Source organism: Schistocerca americana, chromosome 3 (assembly GCF_021461395.2).
Source record: "Schistocerca americana isolate TAMUIC-IGC-003095 chromosome 3, iqSchAmer2.1, whole genome shotgun sequence".
Taxonomy (NCBI): Eukaryota; Metazoa; Arthropoda; class Insecta; order Orthoptera; family Acrididae; genus Schistocerca; species Schistocerca americana.
In genome coordinates this window covers 222198763-222223699 of record NC_060121.1, presented here as the reverse complement: position 1 = coordinate 222223699, position 24937 = coordinate 222198763, and the positions used below count along the sequence as shown (strand labels likewise).

Below are 24937 nucleotides of genomic sequence, written 5' to 3'. Positions count from 1 at the left end.
ACATAACAGCTCAAATAATTCTCGTAATAATTAACAAGTTTCAACTGGGTGGGGGGAGGGGGGGTTGTGGAGGAGAGAACTTAGGATGGGGGCGGTTGCGTGTGCCCATGATATGGTAAGTTGTCAGTGCCTCGCTCTCTCGGCCGCGCAACGTATCGCCCACCCAGAGAAGCTACAGCATGCTCTGTACGTTTCCTGAATGCAATGGAGGCTCCATTCCCGGTCAGGATAAAACCACTGAACACTTTAGTGCTCTAGTACCGGTGGAATGTCGCAGTGTAGGTGGCAATCCTTTGCTGAAAGTAGCAATTGGTCTTTTCTCTTAGCAAAAAACACTTTGCTGTGCTAATGGAGCTAGCAGTTCTCGCTATGTTACAGGAGTGGCCGGTACAGACAGAAGATGATGGAACGAGGCCTTAGCAGTGGACAGTGTCCAAGAGCGAGAACGGTCCGCTACTTTGAGGAGGGCCCGGGAGACGGACTTTGTAGGGTGGGCGGCGCGCAGACACGGCCGGGAGTGTAGGCTTGCGGCTGGGCTGCATGAGAGACAGGCGGCGAGGAGGTAGAACAGTACATACAACTATAACTTCACTTATGGCAGTTTGCCCCCCTGCACAATAAGTTTAATTTATTTATCTTCAAAGATATGAAATCTACTAGGAACCATAATCAGTTGCATTTAACATGCATCTTCACCACACCATCTTCAATATCATGTACATTTACAAAAAATCTTGTGAACAAAGAAAAACAATTTTTTATAGTAATAATATCCACATACGTACACTTACTACAAATATTACTTAAACTGGGCGAGGTTTCGTATTTTGTACGTCATTATTATATTTATATAATAATAAGAAGCTTTGTAGTGCCACACAACATAGCAGTTTTTTTTTTTTTTACTTCATTTTGCATCTGCCGGGCGCGTTTCTTCGGCTTTTCTTTCTGCGTTTGGCCTGGAGGATTGTTCTACAGTTCGATTTTACGAACGGCGGCAAAAACGAAATTCTGAGCCTGGTGTGCGATTTTTTTTTTTTTTAAAAAAAAAGAGTCAGCTTCCCTGCTGCACACAATTTTCCGAGTTCCTTCTGTTACTCAGTGACCGCTCTCTGATTGTATCTCGATCGCGGTACCCCCCTTGCAGTTTTCACCCTGCTGTTAAAATTCGTTAAATCTCCTTCAATAAATTTATACAAATGGAACAGCTCATATACGAAAATATTAAAAATATATATCAGCTATTGGTTAATATATAATTGAAATATTTCAATTACGTATTATGATCTTCTTAAGGATACTTGTGTTCTTTCCCAGACCGTGGTCAAAAAATTTTTCTTTCTTTTCCTTTTTTTTTAGCAACTCCGCTCGTCGCTAGGCGACATCTGGCCCGCAGGGTGCGCGCTCTTGAGGAACTGCGGCGCAGAATTTTGTTTTCGCGATCAGAGAAATTCGTCGGGTGGCGAACCACTGCCTATCCTCAATTTGATGGGTTTCAAACGGGCCCAACTGCCTGGGTGCGTACTGGCGACCCTACAGTTAACGTTAGTTCCGATGTATCGACTGCCGCGCAAGCAGGAGGTTGATTTAGCAAATCGGTAAATAAAAAGGTCTCTCTCTCGTTTGAGTGAAGGGCTTTCAGGATTTATTAATTTTGCTTCGAAGCTGGTAGCAGTTTAGGAGTCGAGGGTCCGAAACCAAAGAGTAGCAAAATAGATAACCGCGCGTTTCTGCAGTGCTGTGTACGTCCTTCTCCCGTACTCACATCGGAAAGGAACAGAGACGTTAAAATGTTTTGTTAGAGGAACTGAAAAGAGGAAAGGGCATAGCATTGAGGATGAGCACTAGTGTCAAGACGAGCGCGCCGGGGGTGGAGCCGCGCCTCCCGGACCCCGAGCGGCGGTAGCCCAGCCACCCACGCGTTCGCCCGCACACCTTAAAAATGGCGACTCCACGTCCTAGCACACACCGACCACGTCCCGGCACACAGATCTATTAATAGTTACAATTATTAATATCTTATCATTAGTAGTATTATTATTATTATAGAAAAAGCATTCATAAACAGGAACCTTAGTAATGTTAGCTAAAGATAGGAACCTTGGGTGCTGGGATGAGGCCCGCCGAGGATGCGGCCGGGCGACTGCGGGGGCGGTTCAGCCCCCGGCGGCCGCCACGCCCACCGCCCCGACGAGCCCTTTTTAAAATCTGCGGAGCCGTCCTCGTCCCGAGCTGCGAGGGCGGCCCGTTTCTTTAATTTCTCATCACTCTCTCTATCTCCCTCTTTCCTTCCTTAAAATTTAAACATCTGATTTTATCTTTTGGCGAGCGCTCCGAGCCTTCTTTTAAAACAATCACGCGTGACAAGCTAAAGAACACTTCGAGTGATAGTTCTCATAGTACTGGGAGGCCGGAAGTGAGCGCCGAATTTCTTACGCTCAGCTACGAGCCACTGACCGGGCAAAGTTGACATCACTGAGAAAGTACCCTGGCTCAGAAAGCTATCTCTGAAGTGGTTGTTCACCTCCCGAGAAATTAATATGGCCTCTGTGGCTACAACTCTCTTTTAAGTTTATAACACACAAAAGTTTTCATACATTGGACCCTATCTGCTGAGCTAAACAGAACCCAAATCTGACAGAACACAGTTTCTCTTTTTTCACATTAGTTTTTAAACTTTTCAAGTGTAATTTTTTGTGTAGACGTGTCTTGGTTACATTTTCGTGTGTGTTTGTATCTGTATGTGTCTGTGTTTGTGTATGTGTGTGTATACATTTGCGTGTGTTTAACGTGTAGAATAATAACATGATAATAGTACAACCAGAAACAAACTGACATATACACAAACAATAAGCTAGTCACTTGTTTTTAATATATGTTTTTTCTTTACTCATAATTATTTTCTTTTAAAAATTGTCATCTCAGTACTCCAAAGTCACAGAAAGCAGCGAGGTTTGGATTTCATTATCATTAAAATTTCATGACATTTATAAAGTTTCTCCCTCTACAATTTTATAGTAATTTGCAGTTAATAATCATTGCCTTAATATTTACACATGCACGATCAATATACTGTAGCCACAATGCTCAGATTTTGAATAGATTTGCGTAGCTACTGTGAAATACTCTGCCCAATTCATACTTCCTTTACGTTACTTTTCATTAAAAATGTTAAGTTGCCCACGAGGCGACAACAAAAGAAGACACATTCTAGTGAAACGTGCAACAGTCTTTCAAGCACAGTTCAGTACGGTTCAACATGTATACACTCAGTGAGAAGAATAAACTCTGTGCCAAACGCTTAGGAATATTTTCGTTAGTGGCGCTGGTCATGCAGCTTTACTTTAGGAACTCGGTACACTCCAGTGGCTGCTCTGTAGGTGCAGTCAACGCCTTAGTAGCTGTTTGCAAATAAGACTCTAGTAACAAATCAGTCAGTATAAATTTGACAATAAATCCAATGTTTACCATTCTAAAGAAAATAAATAAACAGTTGATATACGTACTGATGCGGCTTGCAACAATAATTATTTTTTTCAGTAAGGAAATTATTTGCCAACAGTACACAAAAGTAGTTTTGAGGGATACAAAAGTAACAGTAAAATTAAGCTAGTACAGCTCCACGGTATTGACTATCACACATACACACCTAATCACAACACATGATTTGGTCTAGCCTAAAAATAATAAATCTCAAGTAAACAATTATCATCTCCATTAAGTTTATTCAGATGATAAAACTCATTCCAAAACTATCTTTGTTACATATCTGTAATAAATAGTAACTATGTATGTAGTATTCTTCCTAGGAGAAGTGTTAGGAATATCTCACGTGTGTACGGTTATTTTTTAAAAACCTGGCACGCTTGACGAAAAAGAATCACACAATCACAGTTTTTTAACTGCGACCGTTCCATCGCTTTAATTAATATTACACGACATAGAATCACAAACAGAACGTTTTAGAGTCTACCCTTGACCTACAAACGTCGGATACTAAACTTTCTTTTTTTTTCTCCAATGTCTACACCAAACAACATAGATTTCTTTTAAAAGCCCAAAATAATAAAAGACATGTCATTTGTCATTACAAGCTATTTATGGAACTGTAAAATACTTCTCCAGCATAGGATCTGCCTCTGTAGCGGCATTATTTGCGAGGAGAGTGAGTAAACTATTACCACGAGTTAACTACGTGTGTCGTTGTACGGTACAGGAGAACAGGTGTCCAGAGTTCGGGCAGTGTCACAGCCGAACGGAGGCCTGGTACATCGACGGCAGCAGCAGTTGCTTCGAGCCGCGGACTACTTGTCCATACGTTACAATAATTTGACAGGCCAGTGCCGGTATTACAATTTTTCAGACATTTCACGGTTAGTGATCCCATTCGGATCACGCACAGAAGTTACGGGCGAAATATTCTACAAACATACGTCAGAATGGTTCTCGGTAGTTTTAAATTTTTGAAAGGGGGGGGGGGGGGGAAGGAAGTATTGTGATTCTGCAGCAGCATCAAAGAGGATCGGGTCCCAACTTATGGCCATGAGGTTGGCTATTATGGATTTGCCAATTGTTTTTGCTCCAGGGGGCTAGAGAACTGAAAATATTTCCTGCAATTTAGTGGTCGGTCACGGAAATGTGCGGCAGAGAGACCATCTGGGAGTATGTTTGGTGGAATGTTCCGCCCCAGCATCTGTCAGTGTACAGTTGATTGGGCAGAGAGGTCGATCATCTGCAGAGTCACAGGTGGGTACTCCAGACTCCCACGCGGAGAGCCGAGGCGAGGGGGTTGTGGCCCCAGAGGGTCAGCTATTGGCCGGTGCTGGGTACGGCGGCAGCGAGCGGCTGCATCGCCGGCGAGAAGCGCTTCTGCTGCGCCGCCGCCATGCCCTTGGCGGCCGAGCCGTCGACGGAGCCCGCGCCGGTGGCGATGTTGGCGTTCGAGTCGGTGCTCTCGGCGGCGGCTCGGGCGGCCAGCAGCGTGATCTGGTTGACGACGTCCTCCATCTGGTGGGAGAGCGAGGGCGAGTCGCGCAGGCGTGCGCGGTGCGGCTCGGAGTCGGCGTGCGCGCGCGCCTCGGCGAGCGTGGCGCCCAGGTCGGCGGCCGGGCACAGCGTGCACTCGAAGCGCTGCGCGCGCACCAGGCGCACGGCCGCGCGCCGCTCGGCGGCCGCCTGTCCCGCGTAGCAGGCGACGCGCTGGTGCGCCAGCAGCGCCGCCTCCGCCGCGAACGCCAGCCGGCACTTGGCGCACACGAAGCCCGCCTCGGCGTCGACGGCGCGCACGTGCGCCGGCAGCAGCGCCTGGCCCTGCCCGTCGTCGAGCGGCGTCGACACGCGCACCGAGCGCACGCCGGGCTCCCCGGCGGCCGCGGCGGCGCTGACCGCCTGCAGCGCCGGCACCGACAGGCCCAGCGCGGCTAGCGGAGTGCCGCCGCCGCCGCCCACACCTCCCAGCTGTTGCTGCTGCTGTTGTTGTTGTGGCTGCTGCTGCTGCTGCTGTTGTTGCTGCTGCTGTTGTTGTTGCGCCTGCGGCGGGGCTGGGGGAGGGGGTGGTGGAGGAGCTGGCTGTTGTTGTTGTTGTTGCTGCTGCTGCTGCTGTTGCTGCTGTTGATGGTGTTGGTCGAAAATGATGCCCGGAGCAGCGCCGCCTCCGCCTCCTGCACCTGAAACACGTCAGCGCCCATGCAACTTCACATCTACAGACATCCGAATAACACGCAATTCTTTTCCACGAGACACACAGACACAGATGTAAGGGTGAGAGGTGGCATGAGCCCCCTCTTATATTTATATCTTACTCCGAGTAATTCGATTTGGGGAAGTATAGCCGAGTATGGTCATTACAAGGCTAGTATTGAGAACTCAGAAGATATGAACATTTTTCTCTCTAATTGCATGCGGTGAAAAGTTGCTATTCCTTCAAACGCGGAGTTCCCACGCAGCGTCTCTCGTCACCTGGGTGGTCCGGAGACAGGCGGGTTCTGGTGATCTTTCCAAGCTTTCACAGCGCACCATTTAGAAGATGGTTCAAATGGCTCTGAGCACTATGGGACTTAACATCTACGGTCATCAGTCCCCTAGAACTTAGAACTACTTAAACCTAACTAACCTAAGGACATCACACAACACCCAGCCATCACGAGGCAGAGAAGATCCCTGACCCCGCCGGGAATCGAACCCGGGAACCTAGGCGTGGGAAGCGAGAACGCTACCGCACGACCACGAGCTGCGGGCCCATTTAGAAGAGATCAATAAACTTTGCACCCTGGATTCTTTAAATAATCGAATTCTCATTACGTCACAATGATTTAATTTATCAGGTACATTCGGCAGTATATGTGCATAATGTCTTGTGGATACAGCTAGTGCTAAGGAAGGAACAAAGTGAAAAGTTATGGTTGATGCTGATGTTTCACTGAGTGAACATCAAACATGCAGTAAGCGATAAACATTTCCCCTTTAATTATGTTGTGGGAGAGTGAGTATATCACCAAAGGAAAGTATCGTAAACATTTGAAATTATGTCTGGAGTTTGTTGGCAGTCACTAAGTGCTCTAATTCACAAATACTGGATGAATATGGATGAATATGGTGAGTTGCGCTGCCTCGCAGTTTCTAACTTGAATAGTTGTCTTTTGTCTTAAACCTTTAAAGTACGATTATATCTCAAAAAGAGTAATTACGAAAGTATTTTAAATTTATAAACTCGGTCAATAATTATATGAAATAATGAAAATCAAATTTTTGTGCACCTGGTTAAATATTTCGTAATTTACATCGTCCAGTCGCCGGCCGCGGTGGCCGAGTGGTTGTAGGCGCTTCAGTCCGGAACCGCGCGACTGCTACGGTCGTAGGTTCGAATCCTGCCTCGGGCATGGATATGTGTGATGTCCTTAGGTCAGTTAGGTTTAAGTAGTTCTAAGTTCAAGGCGGCTGATGACCTCAGATGTTAAGTCCCATAGTGCTCAGAGCCATTTGAACCATCGTCCAGTCAGGTTAATGTGAGCACCTTTTAAAAGCCTTTGCAGTGTGCTTTTGTGTGCAGGAAGAGGGTCAATGAGTTTCTGGAAGGTACGGACAGGGATATGGAGCCATACCAACTCCAGTACCGTGGCGAGCCGCATTAGGCTTCACGGTAGAGGCCCCGTGCTGCGGACAACACGATCAAGGTGGTTCCATATATTCTCGAATGGTTTTAAATCCAGGAAGTTTGGTAGCCATGGAAGTACGGTAAGCTTATCCTGGTGCACTTCCAACCATGCTACGTGACACGTTGCATCGTTCTGCTGGTAGATGCCATCGTGCTGAGGAAAAAACAAACTGCATGTTGGGAAACGTGTCCTTCATGGATAGATGAGCATAACGTTCCCTCCTTGTTTGGTTCCAGACGTTTCAATCCGTGCACGCTAGCGGCCATCTGTCTGATGGGTCGTAAAATGTGATTCATCTGAAAAGCCCACCTGTGGCTACTCAGTGACCGTCCGGTTGCAGTAGTATCGTGCAAATTACTGCCTTCGACGCCAATGAACAGAAGTCAGCATGGGTGCTTGAACCAGGCGCCTGCCCTAGGAGGACTCTACGAAGCAACGGTCGTTGAGGAGACACTGTTGGTAGCCCCTTGGTTCATTCGGGCCGTCACTTCCTCAACAGCTGCACGTCTGTTCACCTCCGCAGCCGTCATTCACTCCTGTCATCCATGGCCCGAGCACCACAGTAACTCGGCGCCGGGCTTGGATAGCGCCATTTTCCCAAGTACTGTGTACTTTAACCACTGTGGTGTGCGATCAGTTCACAAGCTTAGTCGTTTCGGAAATTCTTCTAAAATTGGCCCGAAAACCAATGACCATGCGTTTCGTCCACTATCTATCACCTGATGGACCGTGTTAATGCGTAATCTTACCCAGACGCACGGATAACATCACAGCCCAGACCCAGCATCCTGTGATCCACCTATTAGACAACTAACATGTTGACGGAGGTGACAGTAGAACTTTTGGTCTGATCAACGCGTTGGTGCGGGCGTGGAGGGCACCGTTTTCGGCCCCCCCCCTCCCCCTCCCCCCGACACTCTTTATGTGCCCTCCACTGCTAGTGCTGCCACCTGATATCTATGAATGGTTATTGCACGTTGAGTTCGAACATTGGCGCTGGTCACATTAGTGTCAGTGGACCGTCTAGATATACTGCTCTAACCAGCCGCTGTGGCCGAGCGGTTCTAGGCGCTTCAGTCCGGAACAACGCCGCTGGTACGGTCGCAGGTACGAATCCTGCTGTAATGTCTCTTGCAGCGGTCTCTCCGCGATATTTTCAGAAATTTTTATAGCCCGCAGCTCGTGGTCGTGCGGTAGCGTTCTCACTTCCCACGTCCGGGTTCCCGGGTTCGATTCCCGGCAGTGTCAGGGATTTTCTCTGTCTCGTGATGGCCGGGTGTTGTGTGCTGTCCTTAGGTTAGTTAGGTTTAAGTAGTTCTAAGTTCTAGGGGACTGATGACCATAGATGTTAAGTCCCATAGTGCTCAGAGCCATTTGGACCAGAAATTTTTATAAATTATATAACTCAGTACATATCTCGAAATATCTCTTCTTATCTTACCGATTCCTAGACTTTAATATACGATGATTATCAATGCAAAGTAGTTTCAAGCCCTATCATTCCTTGGAGCGTCCATTTACTCCATGGAAGAGCTTCTCTGCTATCTATGTTTTCTCTTATGAAAAGAATGATGGAGATCTTGCGGATTAGCAGGGAAAGAACGAAGATGTATATGTATGTATTTTGAGGTAGTCGCCATCTTGATGAGATTCTGTATGAGAAGGAATTTAATACATGAACTAAACTAAAGTAAGTGTGTTCGCGTATTATTTAACTGATTATTATTGACAGTGTCTGCTTACTACGCTGTGTTGCACGGGATCAGTGGGGAATGTCTGATTTATACTGGACGAACCTGCCGTTTTGTATGCTCAAGATATCCAGCTTATTACTTTCAATAAATAGGCTAACACGGTCTTACCAGCAGATCTCCGGTCTTCCCCCTGTGATCACCGAAAGTTAATAATTATTACAAATGTTTTCAGGAGTTCGACTGACAATTTTCGTCGTACCGAGACTTCGAAATTGCTTCACTGCCTTATGGAATTTAGGTTAAGCTCAATTTAATCAGGATAGAACAGTGTTGTACTGTGTGAATGTGATAAGCCTGCTTTGTGAATGAAAATTCCCTTAATATACGCATGTTTTTTACCATCCTGATCAGTGAAGCTAAATCAGGCCGGTGTGAGAGAGGTTTTTAAATTTTACATCACAAAAAAAAAAAAATTAAACTGCCTCGGGCATGGATGTGTGTGATGTCCTTAGGTTAGTTAGGTTTAAGTAGTTCTAAGTCTAGAGGACTGATGACTTCAGATGTAAAGTCCCATAGTGCTTAGAGCCATTTGAATCATATACTGCTCTAGTGGTGAGCAACAAGTTTGTCTGGTTCTCACTGCAGCCAGCACACTGCCGAGGGCAGTATTTTCATTACTACAGCGATCAAATAGCAGCGAAGTCACAGCGCTGGTCATTGCGTACACGACATTCTACCACTGCCGCTGGCCTGTACGAGACGAAATCACGGCCAACACTCCACGAGAGCGGCTGCCGGCGTTGCGCGCGATAGCGGCCGCGCGGCCAGATTTCCAAACTGAATCTCCTGTCGATTCGCGCAACGATACGTCGACAGTGGCAACGCCCACCGGCTGTGCTTTATTATACGGCGAACGCATTAAGAACTCTCCCCTGCAGACAAGGCAGCGCTCAAATCGTGACGGCGATATTTAGATGCCAATCGTGTTCTCCGGGAATAGATTTTGAGACACGATTACAATGGGTACCTTCCGTGAGGGCTGTTTCGGTTACTCGTTCTCTTTTTTGCGCCACACACCTCCGGAGAGCGAGGCGCGGAGCGGGCGCCGGCTGGGTGCCGGTGACGCACGGCCGCGGATCTCATTAGGAGCCGCTATTTACATAAAGGAGGGCGGGTGCTGGCGACATTGTGTTTACACGCCGGTATGCAAATGTAATGTGATAACGAGGATGAGACACGCTCCCCCGCCGCTGCGTTTGCCGACGCAGGCGCCGAATACGGCGGCCAATTAGGCAAACCCAAAACCCACGCGGTCCGCTTGCCGTCGTCTCAGTTCGCGGTACCGTGGGGAGGGGGGAGGGGGGGGGGGGCAGTGTCCGCCGCTCGGGTAGCTCACAAGTACAAATTACTGTGCGCGCACCCACTAGTACTACAAGACGGCGAGTTTACCTGAGGCAGCTGCAGCGCGGCACAACAGACCAACCAGGCAGCATTACTCGTAAATGCAAATTATTCCGCTCCTCGCAACAGTACTGGAAAACCACAAGTAAACCGTGGTAACCGAGTAGGAACTGGAGCAAATGTCTAGCAGAAAACGGACGAAATCTCCGAAGAAAATAAGTAAATATTTATTTCTCTACACTGCCACAACAAAAGCTAGTAGACCCTTGTAGAGGTTTCCAATTCACTCAAGATTTACTGTTACAGGATGCACATGGAGAACATGAAATCATTAAATTTACAGAGCAATAGCACGAGCGGTTCTCAGGTATCGACCCATCCTGAAACACCCATATTAGTACGTCGTGTAGCCTCCACAGACAGCAATGCAGGCGCTGACTCTGGCGCCCAGTCGATTGTAAAAATGGCGAATACTGTTCTGGGATACATTATACGTGTGTAAGGGAGCATTAACCTGTTGGAACAACACATCACTTCCATCTTGCGAAAAAATCGGACTAAAGTGCAAGTGACATTAATCTATGAAAAGAGATATCGCTTGTGGGAGACTTTAACGCTCGAAAAGGAAAGACCGGAAACATAGAGGTTGTAGGAAGATACAGGAAGTAAACAAATAACGACAGTAGGAAAAGACTGGTTAATTTTTGTGGAGCACGCTCATTAAGAATACAGAACGGCTGCTTTCCTCTCAAAAAAATGGTTCAAATGGCTATGAGCGCTATGGTACTTAACATCTGAGGTCCTCAGTCGCCTAGAACTTAGAACTAATTAAACCTAACTAACCTAAGGACATCACACACGTCCATGCCCGAGGCAGGATTCGAACCTGCGACCGTAGCGGTCTCGCGGTTCCAGACTGAAGCGCCTAGAACCGCCCGGCCACGACGGCCGGCTTTCCTCTCAGAGAAATACATAAATACACCTGGATGCAACCTGCAAGCAATTTAAGATAATAGGTTATACGATGCTAAACTAAAACACTCCTCCCGAACAAGCCATGAAGGTCCATCAGTACTGACCGGCCGCCGTGTCATCATCAGCCCCTAGGGGTCACTGGATGCGGATACGGAGAGGCATGTGGTCAGCACACCGCTCTCCCGGCCGTATGTCAGTTTCCGAGACCGGAGCCGCTACTTCTCAATCAAGTAGCTTCTCGGTTTGCCTCACAAGGGCTGAGTGCACCCCGCTTACCAACAGCGCCCGACAGACCGGATGGTCACCCATCCAAGTGCCAGCCCAGCTCGACAGCGCTTAACTTCGGTGATCTGACGCCAAGGCCGTAAGCAGGTTGTACGATACAGCCGCAAAATTAAGAATTAAAAACGCAAGAGACTAGAGACTTCAGAAGTGCAGAATGTGAATTAGACCATTTTATAACTCGAAGCAAAAGCAAAAGTTGTAGTAAAATCAACATCCACGGCAAGAATAGTGAAAACAGTAAAATAGCAGAAGCATCCAGATATAATTTGGAAAATTGACAACAAGATCCTGTGAAGTTCCTACAGAATACGACATTGACTTGCAAATTAAATAATGGTAGGGACATCAGTGATCCACGCAACAATAATGTACAATGAAATGAAAGAGTGCATTCATAGTGCAGTACGATAAGTCTTAGGAATAAAAGAGAGTTCTAAGAGTATGGTTCAAATGGCTCTGAGCACTATGGGACTCAACTTCTGAGGTCATTAGTCCCCTAGAACGTAGAACTAGGTAAACCTAACTAACCTAAGGACATCACAAACATCCATGCCCGAGGCAGGTTTCGAACCTGCGACCGTAGCGGTCGCGCGGTTCCAGACTGCAGCGCCCTTAACCGCACGGCCACGTCGGCCGGCTTCTAAGAATATGAATCGGGGTTGGTATACAAAAGGTATTGAGGAAATGGTGAAAAAGAAAAAAAAAAAACAATTGTACCACAAGTGGCTAACTCGCAGGACAACGAGAATAGAAAGTACTATACAAGACGGAACAGAGAGACTAAAAAGGAAATTTCAAGAGCAAAAACAAGTGATGGGCAAAATGTGTGAGGAGATAAACAAGTATATGGGAGGTTCCAAAGTAAAATATGCCTGGAAAACAATAAAACAGCTGAGAGCTGATAAAGTAGAAAAAATAAATATGCCAATATGGGTGTTCAGAAGAGGGACATCACAAAAAGCTTTTGAGCGAGAAGAGGAATGAGTACAAACAGGCTGAAAGATGCACGTAACATATCATTATTGAGTCAGCTACCATCCATGGTTTGAAGTGCTGGACTATTATGGAGAAGAACTACAAGAAGATTCAAGTTGTAGAAACGGACTTCCTACGGAAAATAACAAAAAAATGGTACCTAACGGATGAAATATTATGACGCAGAAAAATTTTATGATTTAGGCACTTAATGAGAATGGGGCAGCAAGAATACTCAAAATATATTTGAACATAGAGCGATAAACATAAGGAGCAGAGGAAAACCGCAGCTTAAATTCATTCAAGAGGTAGAAACACAGAAAGGACAGCAATTTGACCGCTGAAGACACAAAACACGTTATTATAGAGGCTCAGATGCGCGATGCATAGGGAGCCAGGGGTCACTGGACTTCATTTACACGAAATATACATATGTTCGTTTTCATGTTGTGTAGATCCACTTGCACCTCGTGTAACAAAGCAAAACAGAGTACGAGAAGTGTAAGTAGATCTGCACAAAATTAAACCGACAATATATTTAGTGTCGATGAAGTGCAGTGTAATAAAATCGAACACCTAAGTGTAGAAGGACATTTGGAATGAAGTAGGAAACAAAAAATCTAACCACTGAAGCTCCTTTGCAATAAAAACGCTTATGATCTTAATAAGACTTCTATTACAGTAGCAACTTGTGTAACTGCGAGCTCGGAAACGAATGCAAAATAAAGACAATACGTATTACGAACGACACTAACTACAGATCATGCATCTAAACGTGATCACCTGTGTCTACGTCGACGTTATGCAGCGAAGTTACAAAACGCACGAGAGAAACTGATATATGCACGAGGCAAAACTGCCTCACCTAGGCATAAAAGAGTATCTTTCAACGCATGACCTCCATTTATAGTCGCTGTTAATACCTGAGGATCTTCTGTTGTTTAATAGAACCTGACGGTTTTAATCAAAATTGACATACAGCTACTAAGCCAAATTATGGCATTTAAAAGCTGTTTAAAAGCATGCACATATCAAAAAAAATGTTCAAATGGCTCTGAGTACTATGGGACTCAACTGCTGAGGTCATTAGTCCCCTAGAACTTAGAACTAGTTAAACCTAACTAACCTAAGGACATCACAAACATCCATGCCCGAGGCAGGATTCGAACCTGCGACCGTAGCGGTCTTGCGGTTCTAGACTGCAGCGCCTTTAACCGCACGGCCACTTCGGCCGGCATGCACATATCAGTACATCAAAACAATATTATTCACTTCAGTATGATTTGACACAGCACATAGAGGCTATAGTGGGTCACATACGCCACTCTTAAATGTAAAGCAAACGCTTGCGTAAAAAATATACCAGTGCTGAAGAATAAGAAAAGACAACTACACACTAGATACTACCATAATGAATCCCATCACAAATTTAACCTGTCCTAAAATCAAGAATGCGTCAGTCTGCTGTCACTGGTAACAACAGACGGCTCCAGGTAACCATCTGAAAGACGGTCTGTATGTCGCAGGCTCCTTTGACACATCGCGCACCCGCGTGCTATGCATAAGCAACCTGTCGTCTCCCAGACGATCAGTCGCTAACCGTCCTTGCCCGCGGAAACAGCACATCCCTGCCAAACAAGAGAGCAGCAACGCTAGAGCTCTGACTGGTGCCAGCCAATCAGAGTGCTGGACGCGCATATTTCGGTTGGTCGTCTAATGACGTTCGGTGGGTATGTTATACACTACGTGATAATAAGTATCCGGACACCCCCAAAGACATACGTTTTTCATATTAGGTGCATTGTGCTGCCACCTACTGCCAGGTACTCCATATCTACGAACTTAGTAGTCACTAGACATCGTGAGAGAGCAGAATGGGGCGCTCCGCGGAACTTAATGACTTCGAACGTGGTCAGGTGATTGGGTGTCACTTGTGTCATACGTCTGTATGCGAGATTTTCACACTCCTAATCCCCTAAGTCCACTGTTTCCCATGGGATGGAGCAGTGGAGGTACACGTACAGCACAAAAGCGTATAGGCCTACCTCGTCTGTTGACTGACAGAGATCGCCGACTGTTGAAAAGGGTCGTAATGTGTAATAGGCAGACATCTATCCACACCATCACACAGGAATTCCAAACTGGAACAGGATCCACTGCAAGTACTATGACAGTTAGGCGGGAGGGGAGAAAACTTGGATTTCATGGTCGAGCGGCTGCTCATAAGCCACACATCACGCCGGTAAATGCCAAACGACGCATCGCTTGGCGTAAGGAACGTAAACATTGGACGCTTGAACAGTGGAAAAACGTTGTGTGGAGTGACGAATCACGGTACACAATGTGGCGATCCGATGGCAGGGTGAATGCCCAGTGAACTTCATCTGCCAGCGTGTGTAGTGCCAACAGTAAAATTCGGGGGTGGTGGTGTTATGGTGCAACGTGTTTTTCAAAAAAAAAGTTCAAATGCGTGTGAATTCTTAAGGGACCAAACTGCTGAGGTCATCGGTCCCGACATTTACACACTACTTAAATTAACTTAGGCTAAGAACAACACACACACCCATGCCCGAGCGAGGACTCGAACCTCCTGCGGGAGGGGCCGCGCAGCCCGTGACATGACGCCTCAAACCGCGCGGCCACTCCGTGCGGCTCGTGTTTTTCATGATGGGGGCTTGCAGCCCTTGTTGTTTTGCGTGGCATTATCACAGCATAGGCCTACATTGATGTTTTAAGCATCTTCTTGCTTCGCACTGTTGAAGAGCAAATCGGGGATGGCGATTGCATCTTTCAAAACGATCGAGCACATTTTCATAATGCAAGGCCTGTGTCGGAGTGGTTACACGACAATAACATCCCTGTAATAGACTGTCCTGCACAGAGTCCTCACCTGAATCCTACATAAGACCTTTGGGATGTTTTGGAACGCCGACTTCGTGCCAGGACTTACCGACCGACATCGATACCTCTCCTCAGCGCAGCACTCCGTGGAGAATGGGCTGCCATTCCCTAATAAACCTTTCAGTGCCTGACTGAACGTATGCCTGCGAGAGTGGAAGCTTTCATCAACGCTAAGGGTGGGCCAACGTCGTATTTAATTCCAGCATTACGGATGGAGAGCGCCACGAACTTGTGAGTCATTTTCACCCAGGTGCCCGGATATTTTTGATCACATAGTGTATGTTCTAATCTGATGTTTATCCTAAATTACAAAGGTCGACTTTGTATATCAGATTTGTTTACGCATTATACTGAATTCTTCATACATTTGCGTTGGCAAATTCATTAGCTTACACCTTTTCTCTGTCCGTAAATGTTACCATGTGTACCTCCATCCAAAACTGAATACTTAAAATTTGTTTCATACAAAACGTGTGCCATTCACTAATATCGTAGTTTGTTCGAGGAATACGCTTCATAGACTTGTCGCACTTGTATTTACAAGGGACAGTCAAATAAAAAGGAAACAAACATGGGAAAAACGAAACAAACATGGGAAGAAGTAAAGTATATTCTTTTTTCAAAAGTAATCGCCATAACTGTTAATTTACTTATCCCACTGTGGGACAAGACGGTCAGTGCCTTCATGGAAAAATGTTTGCGGTTGCCTACGGAACCATGATTGTATCCAGGCGTGCAACTCTTCGTTCGAAGCAGGTAGACGGACACAACGTCTTTCTTCAGAGCTCCAAAAATATGGAAATCGCATGGAGGATGTGCAAGAGCTTACCAGCGAAATTTCTGCAGCGTAGTCGAAACAAGAGGCACGCCAGCTCTGAGAGAGTTACGATGATCTTTTTCTTTGACTTCAAGTGTCCGCTGCTCATTGCTTTTCTGGAACACGGCGTAACTCACAGAGGTACGCGGACACTTCGAAAAAACAGAAGAGCGCCGTCAAATCCAATCGCCCAGGAATGTTGACGGAACGCATCATTCTGTTGCAGGATAATGGCCGCCCACATGTTGCCAACATTGTTTCTTCTACGCTGTAGAAGATTTGGCGGGAAGCCATTACACATCCTCCACACAGTCCCAACGTCTCCTCATGCGATTTCCAAATTTTCGTACCAAGAGATGAACGCCTGGGTGCAACTATGGTTCCGAAACTTTTGAAATAATAAACAGTTTACATACTTTTACCATATGTATCGTTTTCGTTTGACGGCCTCTTACATCTCCCGCAACAACTTTTCAGCAGCACAGTTACGGCTATGCTAAAGCTGTTCTTTGAGTAATGTCACAGCGGAGATGGTGTCATCGTAAATTAATAACTTCACCAAAAGAGCTCTCTAATTTCAAGTTACTAATCTGTGTAGGCAACAGATGATAAACACGCTTTCCTAACCAAACTGAACCTATAAGGTTCGATTATACTGCACTTTGAGGAATTATCGTATGAGGTTTGCAGACCAAGATCAAAACTCAGTTTCGTTAGTTCCGAGTATAACCCCCTCCCCCCTTCCCGATCGCTTTATACATGATGTTCGCCACGTCCGAAACATTAATTTTTAACTCAAGTCTCGTTATTAATTGGACACATTTAGTTTCTAGGGTGTATTTCAGGGCAAAACCGAGTTCATAATTTTGTATGAATACTCAGGTACAGTTACTAAAGGAGTATTAGGACGCAAATCAAGTTTGCTTTAAATGCACGCTGTAATGCTCTCTCGACCATTAAGTTAAGAACGCCTTAAGTTAAGAACGCCTTTAAGGCGACAAAGCGCCATTGTCAACGCTCACTGAGTTTGAACAAGGTCATGTAATATGGGTACGAGAAACTGGCTATTCCTTCTGCGATGTTGCATAAACATTTGGCAGGAATGTAGCCACTGTACATGATTGCTGGCACCGGTGGTCACGATAATGTATGGTCGCAAGAAAACCGGGCTCCGGACGGCCACTTGTCACTATCTACGTAGATAGACCATCGTGCTTGGCGTTCGAGTTTTGGCGCATCGTACTGCATCTGCAGTAGCAAAATTGCAACGAACTGTTACAAATTGGTGACTTCAAGTACAGCCCCAAGCCATTCCACCGGCCCCAAACCACCACCATTTGTGCCTTCAGTGCTATCAAGCCCGAGTTCATTAGAGAGCGGTTGGAAGTCTGTTGTGTTTTCTGATGAAAGGGGGTTCTGGCTCGGTGCCAGTGATGGCCTGCAACCAATCTGTCTTCTTGCTAGACATAATGGACCTACACCTGGAGTTATCCACTGGGGTACGACTTCGTATGACAGCATGAGCCCTCTCGTTGTTATTCCACGCACTCTGGCTGCAGATTTGTACGTCAGTCTGGTGATTCAACCTGTTGTGCTGTCATTCATGAACAGCATTTTAGGGGGTGTTTTCCAACAGGATAACGCTTGGCCAAATACCGCTGTTGCAACCCAACATGCTCTGTGGAGTGTCGATACGTTGCCTTGGTCCGCTCGAGCACATATGGGAGATCATAGGACGACAATTTCGGCGTTAACCGTCCCTGTATTGACCGACCAAGTGCAGTCATGGTACTGCATCCCGCAAACTGACATACGGCACCCGTACAACACAATACATGTACGCTTGCATCCTTGCACTCAACATTCTGGCGGCTACTCCGGTTATTAATGTACCAGCATTTCAAATATTGAATGGCTTATCTGGCGCTTATATTAACCTGTGATCTTGCAGTGTTAATCACTTACAATTGTTACCTAAACAAATGTATTCCCGAAATTTCATTACTCTACATTATTTTTCGCATTACGATTTTTTTCGTTGATGTATAATTTAGGTTACCTATGTTAAGGTACATGAAATATTTTTTCGGCCTTTTCTTCCAAACTATATGAGTAGTTTGCAGTACTGACACTGGTGTAGGCGTCCGCAAGGGGTTAGGGCAAGAACTTGCCGCTCCCCTCTGCCATAAAGTTTGAAATACAGAGTTTTTTTTTCATTACACAGTTCTTATACATCATGGATAATCATCAGTTCTCTGGATATAATAAGTTGTATTGCGTAACTTGCTCCCGAAACAGACCAACTTATTCACATCAAAAAGTAATTTTCGAGTCTTGCCTTTGCTGGATATGTTTCTTCGGTCTATCACTGACACTAACCATATAATGCTTTTCAAAAACTAAAATTTAAGAAAAACCTTTAAAACCCTTGTGTGGACGACGATTTTCTTGATTGCGAGACAAATAGCATTGCTAAAAACCGACCTGTTCTCAGATGTGTGTGTATCGCTCCTGTTTCATATTATTGAGCTCTTAATATAAATGACATCGACAAAGAATAAATAAATAATAGTAACACTGCAATTCGCTGGCATTGCCTACGATCAATCAATCGTTTTGTTCTCACTGGATTACTTGCATGCGCTCTGTGTATGGCCGATGAGGCCGGACATCTTACGGACAGTTTCAAGTGTCATCAGCTCTCGATCTGACTCTGTGACTCAAATGTCAAAGATAGGTAGTGTTCCGGTACGGCAATGTCGTTACGTTTTCAGAAACGTACAGCGCAACATGACTTTCAAGAGGCAAATGTCACTGACCCAATAGCTACTGCTGTACTCTGCCTTCCCATAAATACGTTTAATTACGAGTAACATTCATGAGTCTCTACATAAGTTTGGTTAGAGTAACACATTAGATGCTTGCTTCCGAGATAACTGGCCCAACGTAGCTGTCAATGTGCGTCTGATTTCGAGTGACTTTACTGCATTCAGGCAAATGTTTGGCTAGTCCCTCATTTCACAAACGTTATATGAGAACAGCTTAGTAAGGAACTAACACACAATATGCCTTAAGCAGACTACTCGCACAAGGTTGAGACTTGTCCTCTTCGTTAGCACTAGCTACAGTGGAATGCTTCGGCAGCCGTTTTAGGTGGTTCAAATGGCTCTGAGCACTATGGGACTTAACATCTATGGTCATCAGTCCCCTAGAACTTAGAACTACTTAAACCTAACTAACCTAAGGACAGCACACAACACCCAGTCATCACGTTAGGTGGTCTGTGAAGACTATATAGGAGGGGAACGAATTTTCAATATCTAACACAATTTCCGTGACGTGAAGTTGTGTTGTGATATAACTGGCAATGCATTAAAAAAAAATTTTAGAAACCGCTAACGAGCTCTGTGTTAAAACAAGTCATGTTTCCGGTTGTGTATTTATTATTCGTCAATATTGATCTGTAACAAACTAAAACGATCGTTAGGTTGATATTTGCCGATGGCGTTACAAACACCTTTTTTTCAAATTGTAAACAGCATCTGCACAATCGTGACTTCTTTTAACCTACGTCTGATGGCTGTGAACGGAAACAAAGGGAAAACCACTGAACTGAATACTGACGAAATATTACTCAACAATAAATTGTCAATGTCGTCTACTCAAAGATGGTCGCATTTTCCATTGCCCATTTTCAGTTTGCAGTTATATACAATGCATCTCAAAGCTTAAAGCTGTTAATGCGGATTGCGTCTGCTTGTCTCTCCGAACTGCAGGTATAAACAATAAGACAACCATGAGCTCATTAGACACAGACTCTTCATGTGTTTAGATAAGGCTCCGGCAAAGACTTCGGTGAGGAATTCTGGGAGGAACTATCTTCATATCTGACTGAAATAGTTTAATAAAACACTGATTAGCAAAGGTTGTATTAGATCTCAGTATTTTATTACTGCATTGTATCTCTCTCACTCTCTTCCACTTCGTGAAGTTGGCATGATATACTCATAACACGAATGCGTACAGAAAGCACACATGAATGACGGAATTACGACTCATATCTGGCTGATTCCCCCAAAACTGTGAGCCAAGTGCGACGAACTGGCTGTCGCATTCCTTGGTTACTTTTTCCGTGTCTTTACCGTTCCGCTTTTGCTTTTCCACTCATCACGTTCAACGGTAACGCTTCAGTGACAATAGAGTAACATCTGCAGAGAAGCAGTCAGCGATGCAGATCCCGAAAGTTGTAAAGCCTCCAATGACACATTTGCAGGTAGGCATTGGTTCAGGAAACGGGAAAATGAACCAAACGCTAGAACGGAAATGAGGTAGAAAGCCGAGGTGTCCGATACTGATGTTCCCTCGAGGTAATGAGCGGGCTGATGATGGGCGGACCCGACTCCTGGCTTAACAGCAATTAACACTGACGTCACTTCCGGTGCTCCGGGCTGCGCGTCAGGGGCAGGGTTGTTTTTTGCGTGGCTCGCGGCTGAGGCTAATGATCAGGAAGTTGCGCCAGTCACCTGGCCCTGGGGCTGCTCGAGCAAGATGCTGCACTCATCACAGTAGTTACTAAAAGTATTATCAGTAAAGCAACTTTACAGTAGTAGTACAAAAATCTTCAGCGAGTTATGTAGGTAGACGTAGAGATCTACCTACACAATCTGATCAAAAGTATCCGAACACGCCTAAGTAATGCGGAACTGAACACTAGGTGTCATGACACCTAGTTGACAAAGTTTCGTTTGTGAGACGTGTTAAAGAAACGTTTTTGCTTCTATTATTATATACATTCACCTCTGTCAGATTTTGGTACAAACTATGATGCCCTATGTAAAATCAATCGCTTTTGTAACAGAACTATGCAGCTTAAGTAAGACATTTCAGGAGTCTGTAATACCTCACACCTTCTTTTATGCAAAGTACCACATACCGTGTAGTTTCGTGGTTTTTGCAGCGTTTGGTTTATCATTTTTTCGTTCATCTTTCTTTTGATATCGACTAGTCGCTCACTTGATCAAATATATCTCTGCTGCAGGCTCATTTTCAGGTGTCATAAACGGCGTGAGGAAAACAAAAAATGATATCCGCCCTTTATTGTTCTGCTGGTGGTCGTAGCGAGTGGACGCAGGTCCGAACTAAGCTCATATTTTGTATAAGATTTAGCTCAACACAGTGGTGAGTTGATAAAAACGCTTAGTGTTCCTTACATTATTTCAATTAGGAACTGAAACTTCGTGTCACTATATGTTAAAAAGATTAAACAGTAACCAGAAAGAAGACATGAAGTGTGTAGAGCAGACTCCCAATCTGGAAAGATAGGAGAGTTCATCAGCTTCTAGAGAGCAAAGGGAATTATACACTGTAAGGCAGAAAAAGAAGCAACGCACCACGAAGGAATTGTCGGAAATCGGTAAATGTTATGTGATGAACATGAACAGATAAGGTTTGAAGCATTATGGGCAAGGCCTTCAAACGACTTCGGGATTCTGGCGATCTGACGCGCCAACTGGACAAAAACTGGCACCATATCCGTCAGGAGGGCATCGAAAAACCCTGTCAATCGATGACAAACCGAATAACTCCTCGCCTAAGGGCCAGAGGTGGACGAACGCGTTATTGTCTTGATTAATTTGTGAAGTCCTTCTCTTCAAAAAAATCTTCAAATTATTCTAGCCGGCCGCGGTGGTCTCGCGGTTAAGTCGCTCAGTCCGGAACCGCGCGACTGCTACGGTTGCAGGTTCGAATCCTGCCTCGGGCATGGATGTGTGTGATGTCCTTAGGTTAGTTAGGTTTAAGTAGTTCTAAGTTCCAGGGGACTGATGACCATAGTGCTCAGAGCCATTTCAAATTATTCTAAAAACCGTGCGGGGTAACGCCGTGGTCTAGGGTGCCTTGTCACGGTTCGCGCGGCTCCCCCAGTCGGAGGTTCTATTCCTCCCTCGGGCATGTGTGAGTGCGTGTTGTCCATAGCGTAAGTTAGTTTAGGGTAGATTAAGTAGTCTGTCAGCCTGTAAGTAGGCTGTTTAGGTTTTTATGTTGGTAAAGTCACGTAGAGCTCTGTATGAAAATCACTGGCTGTGCTGTGTGCAGTCTGTGGCTGGTTTGCATTGTTGAAATATTCGCTATTGTAGTGTTGGGCAGTCGGATGTGAACAGTGCGTAGCGTTGCACAGTTGGAGATGAGCCGCCAGCAGTGGTGGACGTGGGGAGAGAGATGGCAGAATTTTGAGAACGGACTATCTGGACGAGTGTCCATCAGAAAGAGTAAATTTGTAATACTGGATATCAGATATATATATTGAACATTATTAAGGTAAATGCATTGTTAGTTCTCTATCAAAATCTTTCATTTGCTAACTATGCCTATCAGTAGTTAGTGCCTTCAGTAGTTAGAATCTTTTATTTAGCTGGCAGTATTGGCGCTCGCTGTATTGCAGTAGTTCGAGTAACGAAGATTTTTGTGAGGTAAGTGATTCATGTACGGTATAGGTTATTGTTAGTCAGGGTCATTCTTTTGTAGGGATTATTGAAAGTCAGGTTGCGCTGCGCTAAACATATTGTGTGTCAGTTTAGTGTTGATCAGAATAAGTAAAGAGAGAAATGTCTGATTGGATTGGATTGGATTGTTTGGGGGAAGAGACCAAACAACGAGGTCATCGGTCTCATCGGATTAGGGAAGGAGGGGGAAGGAAGTCGGCCGTGCCCTTCCAAAGGAACCATCCCGGCATTTGCCTGGAATGATTTAGGGAAATCACGGAAAACCTAAATCAGGATGGCCGGACGTAGGATTGAACCGTCGTCCTCCCGAATGCGAGTCCAGTGTGCTAACCACTGCGCCACCTCGCTCGGTGAAATGTCTGAGTACATACAGTTCTGCTCAGATGTTTGAAAATCAAATAACGTAAGAGATTTATGAGCACATTAATTTTTCTAAGGGGACGTTTCAAGCCTAGGGACCGATGACCTCAGCAGTTTGGTCCCACAGGAACTTACCACAAATTACAAAAAATTTTTAATTCTAAAATTGTAGTCGTTTGTTTGTCTGTACGTGTGCACGACATATACCGGTTTCCATTGCACTCTGATAATTTCTTCGTGATGCGTCTCTCTCCTTTTTTCGTACAGTGTATTATAACTTGTGAATTATGAAAAAATGGAGCACTACGTTTTAACAGTAGACAATATACGCCGTACAGTGTTTCAATAAACGGTATAAGTGATGAATGTGAAGGAAGGAAGTAGAAAATAGTTGGTATAGCACGTACTGCGGTGCGGGAGGAGAACGGCACTTTGCGTGGTAGTCTACAGTGTAGCAGCGGAGTGGTGCGTACCAGCGGTGGGTGCCGTGTTGTGCCGCGCTGCGCGGGGCTCATCTGTCAACGGGCGGCTGCCGGCCGGCTCCCCCTCAGTCACCGCATCTCGTCTCTATGACAACATCCTCTGTTTCACTCGCTTTCGTAAAGAGCTTTAATTAATTAGGATTTCCCACCCCACTGGTTTTATTTAAACCACTCACTAACTCGGACTTCCAAGGGAAGTGTCATTTCAGGCGCTCACCCATCGCACACACGCTTCCACACACACACACACACACACACACACACACACACACACAGCCAGCAGTGACGCACACGCACCGACCACGCACTCGCGGCTGTGGCTGGCGGCTCGCCCGCCGCTGCTTGTCTGTGAGCGCGTACGAGGGGCAAATTACAAGTAATTATCTCCAAGTTCAAATTAATTAAGTATTCTAAACGAGCGTGGCGGTGGCAGTAATGACGGTCTTCCTGTGTGAGCGGGCGGCGCCGGGCGGAGGCGGGATGGCGTCCGTGAGAACGGCCCGAGCCGAGCCGCGGAGCAATGCGTTGCAGCCAGCGATCGGCCACCAAACTGACCCAACTCGGAATGCTCAACGGCTCGATGAAATGCCGCTCTGGTTTTTACGCTGGGTACTGAAGGGAAACCTGGGGTTTAATGACCCGTCGACGCCACGGTCTTTGGAGACGGATCACAAGCTCGGATAGGAGAAGGTCCGAGACGGAAATCGGCCTTGTTCTTGCCGTAAGGCGATTTTTAAACGGGACAGAAAACATAAATCTTATTTGCCATTCTTCAAAATGGTTCAAATGGCTCTAAGCACTATGGGACTTAACATCTGGCGTCGTCAGTCCCGTAGACTTAGAACTACTTAAACCTAACTAACCTGAGGACATCACACACATCCATGCCCGTGGCGGGATTCGAACCTGCGACCGTAGCAGTCGCGCAGTTCCGGAATTTTTCTTTTATTATCGAAGGAGCGTGGGGAGGGCAGAGTGATCAGGGGTCCTCACCCGAGGCCTGGCCACTGTGTCCCCCTCGCCCCTCAAGGAATCAGGGATGGTAAGGGGAAATCTTTCGTGGGAATTTTTATTTATTTATATTTATTTACTGTTTTTGATATATTTTAATTTGGTTTTACTTTATACCACAACAAAAATAAATGTACCTAGCACCTCATCGTGCTCTGAGTAAACAAAACAATGTCTCGGCATGTTCCTACACCGAGGTAATGTATATGGGGAAAACGAAAAAAAAGCGCCGCGTACATGATGCAGAAGGGTGTGTCGCTACTCTCCTTACGCTTCATCATCCAGGTACGTCTTCACGTATGTCGTATGTTATTTCACCGAGAATCGAACTTAATCTTGTCAGCTCACTCAGTGCGTGTCTTCTCCTACCTGTTGATGATCC

General features: G+C 45.6%; 1 protein-coding gene across 1 annotated transcript; it reads right to left on the bottom strand.

Annotated features, from left to right (window-relative positions):
* Window positions 1-4809: 4809 nt before the first annotated feature.
* Window positions 4810-23765, bottom strand: LOC124605983 (zinc finger protein squeeze-like). Its single transcript, XM_047137948.1, has 3 exons — window positions 23762-23765; window positions 5530-5666; window positions 4810-5469 (listed from the first exon to the last, which is right to left on the bottom strand). The coding sequence occupies exons 1-3, from the start codon at window positions 23763-23765 to the stop codon at window positions 4810-4812; spliced, it is 801 nt and encodes a 266-aa protein (XP_046993904.1).
* Window positions 23766-24937: the final 1172 nt, after the last annotated feature.